The 8,807-nt window shown below is 39.4% G+C and overlaps 2 protein-coding genes across 2 annotated transcripts; both read left to right on the top strand.

The window, feature by feature from the left end:
- The first annotated feature begins 3,798 nt into the window (after nt 1-3,798).
- LOC149074050 (uncharacterized) lies at nt 3,799-5,061 on the top strand. The gene has a single exon (XM_089247292.1). The coding sequence runs from the start codon at nt 3,799-3,801 to the stop codon at nt 5,059-5,061; it is 1,263 nt and encodes a 420-aa protein (XP_089103418.1).
- A 127-nt stretch (nt 5,062-5,188) lies between these two features.
- On the top strand, nt 5,189-6,525 carry LOC149074049 (uncharacterized). The gene is made up of 2 exons (XM_089247291.1): nt 5,189-5,225; nt 5,357-6,525. The coding sequence occupies exons 1-2, from the start codon at nt 5,189-5,191 to the stop codon at nt 6,523-6,525; spliced, it is 1,206 nt and encodes a 401-aa protein (XP_089103417.1).
- The last annotated feature ends 2,282 nt before the right edge of the window (nt 6,526-8,807 follow it).

Genomic DNA, 8,807 nt, shown 5'->3' with positions numbered 1-8,807 from the left:
AAGCAGAAAAACAGAATCAGTCACCAAATTCAAGACCAACTATCTTGTCAAAACAAGAATTACGCATATTCACGAGAAAGTCACAAGTGCTCATTTATTGGGACCCACGTGTTGTCGTCCAACTTTTCTTTAGTCAGTTTTTTTCAAAGCTACATTACTTACAAGCGGCTTTGGTTTTTTTTTTTTTGTATTCGTAGAAGATTCTTGACCATACAGTGTAGTAAGATTTCGTGAAACACATCACGAGAAAGTGTCGTGTCCGTGGAAGTGCTCTGTGAACTTTTCTGTTATCGGGACTTGAAAACCACAAGATATGAACAATATTGAAAATGGCTCGCACTTCTGAGCGTTACCAGCTCGTCTCCATATCATCAACGTGGTGTTTTAGCATACAAGATGAATCAAGACCTTTCGATTCCAGCGTCTCCAACGGACTTTTCGATGCTATTGGAATGGTGGTGCTACAACGAGAAGTTCTTGGGTCACGGATCATCCGCTCATCGGCGAGGTTTCCAACGCGCGAGTTGAATCGAGACATTTCGCTCCCTCCGTAGCTATATATTCGACGATGGTGTTCGAGATATCGTCATGGACGCTATATAAGGTACCGTTTATTGTTGTGGCCACAAATTTTTTTAATATGTATTTTGAGAAGTACTTCATATGTCATTTTCATGACATCATAATATGTTTGCATTTCTGTAATTTGATATTAATAGTAACTTTATCACAGCAGAAACCATTTTAAATTAATAATCCCCTTTTGCATTTTTTTTTTTTTTGTGATGCGTCCTTTTACAGGCAAAAAAAAAAATGGCATGCATATCAGCATTCAAACATTGTCTGTTTTATGAGAAATTTATGGCCCCCACATCCTGGAGCAGGGCCCCTACGCTGGGATCTTTTGAGGGCTCCCCCCCGACAAGACTTTATGAAGAAAGAATTTATAGCGTGAAAAAGCAAAAAAATTGTGAAAATTCCCCCGGGCTGGAGCTTTGTCAGCCCACCCCTTGTGTGGGCGATGCCCTGATGACAATAATAATGTTTAAATGTACTATTCCCTATATCGACTCGGCCAAATTAATGTGTTGCCTTGTTTTTTTTTATCATTTCTCCTCTTCAACCCCATATTCAGCTTCCACACAATTTAGATCTATATTTGTTTTCTTTCTTGACACTATGATATCCTGCTATATATTGTTGAGAATATAAACTAAAATCTAAGGTCTATCACATATTTGTCTAATTACAGTGCTTTATAGATACGTAGAATGAAATTTCAAAAAATTGACACGTAAATCAACAGATTTGAGTGCAACTTATGAGGATATACACGATCCTTCAAATTTTGGTTCATAACCAGATTAACTTACCACTACTAGCTGGAGTACTGTGAAAATAACAAAACATTTCACAAATATAATTTTTTGAAGACAATCGTGTTTCAAACATTACATGAATTTTGCTTAAAATTCGAAATAAAAATGACTTTTTCATAGAAAATCATATAGGTAGTTCAAAACCTATTGTTTTCTTATTTAGGGACACATTCTATAAATTTTTTTTAAAATTAAAATTCACTCCAGTACCATTTGGAGAAAAGTGCTCTAGAACATAGTCGGATACCGTAAAGCTAATTAAAAAACATTTTAGTTCAATGTTAGCCTTGTATGTGGGCTACTTTGGTTCACGTCACTTTTTCCCACCTATATAGCATTAAATGAAGAAATAGAGCATTTCTTGAATCTGGGCTCGTCATAAAACTTCGATTTTTGAAAGAGAACTTATGTTCCAGCTTGTATTGGTTATGAAAACAGCAATGTTTGCATGTTTTTTTTAAATTATTACTTAAAAAAATTTTTCTTACAAATTGACACCCCCCCCCCTCCTCTTTTAACCGACTTTACAGGCTTAATATTAGGAAGTTATAATCCAGGGGCGTAGCCAGAAATTTCGTTCGGGAGGGGGGGGGGCCAAAGTGATAGAAAAATAGATTTGGCCATCTTTTTCCCTTTTTCGGTCATTTTCTCACATTTCGGCCCCCCCCCCCCCACCACCACGTCCTTGCTATAATCACATTTTGTCAACGTGACTAGCAAATGCTAGTTTTAGCATTTGCTAGCACGGCACTAAAACCTTGCGATGACCGGGTTTTCTGGAAAATGCACTTTTAATTTTTTTGATGGTGCTTCGAGATATTTTAAAGTTATCTGTAGCTTGCTTTTAAACAGATTTCAACAGATTTAAACAGTTTGAAGGTGGTCATTGCTGTAGTCTGCATAACTTCGACTTTCAGGCTAATGCTTGTATTTATACGCTATCTTTTCAGTCTGGAAACAAAAACTAGAAATAGGATAGACATTTAAAAAATAAACACAATTATTCAATGCATAATTATGCTTTCAAATATACTCACAAATTGCCAAGGGTTGCGAAATAATAACCTACTTTGGCCCATAAAATTATTGGGACAAAGTAGGGTGTATTTTTGAAAGAGAAGTTAATTGAAAATTCAAGCTCTGGTAATGTTTTCGGAAAAATTGAAGATTAAACGAAATTTTAATCATACTACAAATAAAAGCATTTGTGTTTTTATTTCGGCACCTACGTAACTTGACAAGGCTGGATTACAGAGGTTGAAAGTTTTGAGAGATCAAAAAACCTTGTGCAAATCACAGCATGCAAAACCACCGCTGTTGCTGCCTATACTCTGTTCGTTCTAACTTGGGTCCTGATGTAAATAAAAGCACGTGTGTGATGCCCAAAATGATTGGTTGAAGAACAGTTCACCTTTTCTTACTGTGTGTTAAGACCGCCAAGCTGCGCCATGCGCCAAAACCCTCCCACTGCGTGGGAGTAGAGGAGAGTTGCTGCCTTAGCACGAGAGAAAGAGCACGGGCCTTCCGTCGCTCTCTTGAGTGATGTTGTTTATAGCATAAGAATAAAGTTGTTTAAGTTTTCAAAGCCTACTTCAGATACAGTCCACTTGCTAGAGTTTAGTAAAAACATTTTGGTCCGTCGAGCCGGAGAAATCGAAATTAAGATGGACCAGACAACACTCAACCGCACTCGCGGTGCGATCAAAAGGAGGATTACACGAGTCCAGTCGGTATTACAAAACATCGTCAATGAATCGAGTGAAGAAACTGATGTTGTGCTGTTACAACAATTAGTGAAAATTGAGGACATTCGAACGAGCATCGATGAACTCTTAGAGGGATACGCCGCCTTGCCAGCGGACGCACAACTAGATGATGCCTTCAACCAAATCGAGGAGATGGAGGCGAACGTAGACGCACTAGAGGTACGTTCAAAATGCTTAGTTTCAAAACTAAAACTCAAATCGGAAGATAATCAGTGAAATTGCCGGAGATTCCTTTGCCGAGTTTTTCGGGAAATCCGGAAGAGTGGAGCTCATTCAAATCGGAGTTCAAATCTTTAATTATAGACAATGAATCACTGAATGAAGCTCATAAACTTCACTATCTTCGAGCCTCGTTAAGAGGGGAAGCCAAGCTTGTCGAAACGGTCGACGATACCTTCGACTCGCTTTTCGGAGAATTAGAGAAGCGATTTGAGAACAAAAGGTTCATCGCTGACACACATATCAACGCTATTCTTAATCTTGAGAAAATACATCATGAATCAGCTAAAGAGCTTCGAAAAATAGTGAATACTATCCTGAGACATCTCAGAGGGCTCAAACTTGTAAACCTTAAGATGAATAAGCTAACTGAAATACTGCTTGTTAATGCTATTTTGCCTAAGCTAGACCGTGAGTCACGCAAGCAGTACGAAATGTCGCTGAAAAACACGGAATTTCCCGAATGGGAAGAGTTTGTTGACTTTTTGCAAAGAAGGAGTCAAGTGCTTGAAAATACTCAACGAGTTTCCTACGCAAAATCTAAATTCGATACATTTCCAAAACCTAAAAGTCTGATAGCCAAAGCGAATGCAAAGCAAAATTCCTGCCCCATTTGCGGAGAGAATCATCCAATTTATAAGTGTAGAACTTTTCATAGCCTTTCTATTGAAGAGAGAATATACGAAGTAAAAAATAAAAAACTGTGTTTTAACTGTCTGGAATCCCATAGAGTAGCCGAGTGCGGCAGCGATAAGAGATGCCGTATGTGTGGGAAGAAGCATCATTCGTTAATCCATAGAGAAGATGCTCAACCACAAAAACCAAAACAAAATGAGTCCCCCACTGAAAGAAAAGAAACCGGGGCTTGTGAGACCAAGAAAGAGGAAACGACAGACTCATGTGCCGCATCTTCCAGTGTTGACAATTGCTTACATTCGAGCGAGAAAAGGGGATGCGTTCTGTTGTCAACAGCAATAGTTTACATTCAGAGGGCAGCTGGTGGGATGTTTCCAATACGCGCTTTACTCGACGCCGGCTCTCAAGTCAGTTTTGTCAGCAATGAGGTGGCAGACTCTTTACGACTTCGGAGAGACACTGTAAACGTTCCTATTGCAGGACTGAATGACTCTATTCCGAACATAAAGAAAAAAGTAACAACGCTAATCGCTAACCGCGAAGGGGACTATAGTAAAAAGCTCGATCTTTTAGTTGTTCCCAAGATAACAGATTTAACGCCCTCAAAGCGTTTGGATTTGACCTGCGTTGAACTTCCTAGAAACTTGAGTTACGCGGATCCCAACTTCAATATTCCGCAAAAAATAGACGCATTGCTGGGTCCAGAAATATTTTACGAGTTATTGGAGAACGAGCCTATCATACTTCAAGCATCTGTGTTTGGTTGGATAGTAACAGGGACATTCCAGAATGCGGTAACCTACAACAATCTCCATTGCCATTTAACGAGTTATCGGGATGAGGTTGAAAAGGGTTTGGCAAAGTTCTGGGAATTGGAGTCAATTGGGATAATGGATGATCCTAAATTCAAGGAAACCGACGAGGCCAAACAGTTGTTTGACAAAACAGTCTGTTTCAAAGACGGACGATATGAAGTTAGCCTACCATGGAAGAGAGATTGGATAGAGCTAAATGATAACTTGAATGCGGTACGATCCGACTATGTTTGCTCAGTATCGTGAAGTACTAGACAATTACTTAGATCAAGGGATTATAAAGAAAGTTCCAGACGCGGAAAACACTGATGGAAAACCAGTATATTACTTGCCACATCAAGCAGTATTTCGAGCAGAAAGCGTCACGACAAAAATGAGAATTGTATTCGATGCAAGCTCTCACAAACCAGGTGAACTGCCCTTAAACGACTGCCTTTGGACAGGTGTCAACTTAAACCCGAACATTTTTCATTTGTTGACGTACTTTCGTCTCAACAAAATCGCGTTGTCTAAAAAGCATTTCTACAGATTTCTCTTGCAGAAAACGAAAGAGATGCAGTGAGGTTTCTATTCACCAATGCAAGTTGCATCAGCGATCATGCCAACGTGCAAGAGTTTCGATTCAAAAGAGTATTATTCGGCGTCAATGCCAGCCCATTCTTACTTGCTGCTACAATCAAAACACATATAGAAAAACAACGCGACAATTATCCAGCTGCAACTCAAGTGCTCGACACCTGTGTTTACGTCGATGATCTAGTGGCTGGAGAAGACAGCGTGGCAGAAGCATTGCGAGTCTCTCGGGAAACTAGAGAGATCATGAGAGGTGCCAACATGAATCTTCGTAAATGGATATCTAACGATCCTAGGCTGATTCATCTATGGAAGAAAGAGGGATTTGACGTCCATCCTCAGCATACGGACGGCATCAACATGCACAAGGTTTTGGGATTGTCATGGGATGCTTCTCATGATTATCTAGCCATGGATATCATGGATCTTGTGGAATTCCTGAAACAAAACAAAAATACGAAACGCTTCTTATTGAGAACAGCAGGTAGAATCTTCGACCCCATTGGACTTCTTACCCCCTACACGATTAGGCTGAAGTGTCTATTCCAAGAACTGTGGCTCCGAAAATTGCTATGGGACGATGAGCTTCCAGCGGATGTCAAGGAGAAATGGATACAATGGTGTTCGGAACTTCCCCGCCTATCCGAACAACTACAAGTGCCGAGGGTCATTCTCGATCTTTCTGAAGATAACTCGAATGAAATAGAGATTCATTGTTTTTCAGATGCCAGTCAAAGAGACTACGGAGCAGCGGCGTACCTCAGAGTCCGGTTCAGGGACCATATTTCTGTGAACCTGATTGCTTCCAAAAGCAGAGTTGCGCCACTGAAGAACCTTTCTCTACCAAGGTTGGAGTTACTCGGAGCACTACTCGCGGCAAGATTGACCTGCGAGATTGAGAAAGTCGTGAGAAGGAAAAGACCATGTAAGACCTACTTCTATTCCAATTCACAGATCGTGTTGCTGTGGATAAAGGGTTCAGTAAAAAGATGGAAACCATTCGTCACAAACCGTGTGAACGAAATCCAAACTTTGACAGAAAAAAACTGTTGGTTCCACTGCCCTGGGAAAGACAACCCAGCCGATTTGGTTACCAGAGGCATCAGTGCTGACGCTCTTTTGCACAGTGACAGATAGTGGACCGGGCCGAGATTCTTGATGAGAGAAGAGCTTGCTTATGAGGACTCACCACCTGTGGTTACCGAACTGTTTGAAAGTGAGTACTCCAAAGAACTCAAAAAAGATTCGAACAGTAATTTTGAGGACACTAGCTTGTCTTTGACTCTAACTACCGAGAGTTCTCTCATTGAATATATCTTAAAAATTAACAGTAGTTACGTCACAATATTACGTATATTGAGTTTTGTATTAAGATTTGCCTATAATTTGAGATCTTGTGAAAAACGTGCAGGTAACTTAATGAGACAGGAAATACAATTTTCTGAAAATCTCCTGATAAAAATCATTCAAGGGTTGGAGTTTAAGGAAGAAATCGAAAGGCTTAAGAGGGGAGAGGCTCTAAAGGGTAACTCCAAGTTAGCTTCCTTGAACTGTTTCTTGGATGATGATGGTATTTTGAGAGTTGGTGGAAGACTTCAGAATTTCGATCTAAATACCAACAGTAAATTTCCCATGTTATTGCCATCTAACCATCCTCTCACCATGATCATATTGAGATACTACCATTTAAAGTATTTGCATATTGGTGCACAGTCGTTATTATATCACGTGAGACAAAAGTTTTGGCCAATCAATGGTAGAAATCTTTGTAGGAAGTTAGCAGGAGGCTAATATGAGTACATGAGTGTCTTATTTGTTTCAAAAACAAATCTGTACTGCAAAGTCAACTTATGAGTAGTTTACCAAGCACTCAATGGAGTACTGCCAGGATCACCGAAGTGTTCCATGGCAACGAAGGAAAGATAAGAGTTGTAAATATACGTTTGCCCAGTTGCAAAATTTTGAAAAGAAGTGTGAGAAATATTTGTGTTTTACCTATTGAGTAAGAATTATTTTTGCATTTGTGTATAACATATTCTAATGTATTTGTATTGTATATTCATTTCATTCACTTATTCAGGACATTAATTTTTATTGCGTTATTCATTCTATTTTTAAAAATTTTGTATTGTATAATTGATAATTGAAATTATGTAATTTCAACCGGCGGGAGTGTTAAGACCGCCAAGCTGCGCCATGCGCCAAAACCCTCCCACTGCGTGGGAGTAGAGGAGAGTTGCTGCCTTAGCACGAGAGAAAGAGCACGGGCCTTCCGTCTCTCTTTTGAGTGATGTTGTTTATAGCATAAGAATAAAGTTTAAGTTTTCAAAGCCTAATTCAGATACAGTCCACTTGCTTGAGCAGAGTCAAAACACTGTGCAATACCGCCAAAAATATAGTCCTTTGCCCCTCATACCATAAACTACTTCATAATTTTTATTTTTTTTAAATACTTATTCCATATTATTTCAAAGTTATCTGAAAGACGGGAAAAAATATTTTTTAACGATCGGTCACAAAGCGTTTTTGCTGCTATGTCTTCAGGGTGGGTGTTGATAGGATACGCCTTTCTCACTCAAACATTACCGTCCCCTTTTTAAACGGAAGTTTCATTTTATTATTATTACTTCTATTGGCAAACAGATTTTGATATACACTTGTATACGCTTCTTCAAGAGGTCTTGCAAGAAAAAGAGCTTTCTTGTTTATCGTTTGATGACATAAATGAAATATGCGTGTCTATCTTGTTCCGCAGAGCCATTTGAAAATTCATTTCTTTGTAGCTGCTATGGACTCCTATAAACAAAGTTGCTGTCAACAAGATTTTTTTTCTCACCCACACGCTTTGACGTACACTGGATACGAGTGGGGGTCACTTACCGTTCGTGGGCATTAAAAAAGACGTCGCACTTCTGATTGAGCAGCTTGTTGGGAGGAAATAATATTGGTTTCGTCGAAGGCGGCGAGCCGAAGAAGTCTGAGGATTATCACGTAAACATGAAGTTTCGAAAATCTGGTTCGAAAGAGTAATGCTCATTTTTGATTCAGTTAGCCTCATTATGACAGACACTGTAGATCCGGTGAGAAAGCCTGGCCGCCCATTAAAGATCCCAGTTCGGGGGCTCCTGCTGCTGGATGTTGGGGTCATGGCTCGCAACCTACGCACGGATAAAAAACCGAAATTGTCTTGACAAAAAACAGGATATCAACAACAGGTTGAAGTAAATAATGTGGATGACTCTCTCATCAAATTGGAACTTCTACAGCCCGTGGATTATCATGAAATATTTAATTATACAGACCAGCAAGAAAAATAAAAAGCGGCAACACAACGGTAAGTTGTTCATAATTTGTTTCACGTTATAATTGGTATCGTATACAGCCCCGGAAAATCAGCTCAGAAATAAAATTGTAAAATT

The sequence above is a fragment of the Pholcus phalangioides genome, unplaced genomic scaffold (assembly GCF_987345545.1).
Source record: "Pholcus phalangioides strain wild (caught in Gottingen) unplaced genomic scaffold, Ppha-v1.0 ptg000017l_1, whole genome shotgun sequence".
Lineage (NCBI taxonomy): Eukaryota > Metazoa > Arthropoda > Arachnida > Araneae > Pholcidae > Pholcus > Pholcus phalangioides.
The sequence above is the reverse complement of the archived record's forward strand: the minus strand, read 5'-3'. Positions and strand labels throughout refer to the sequence as shown.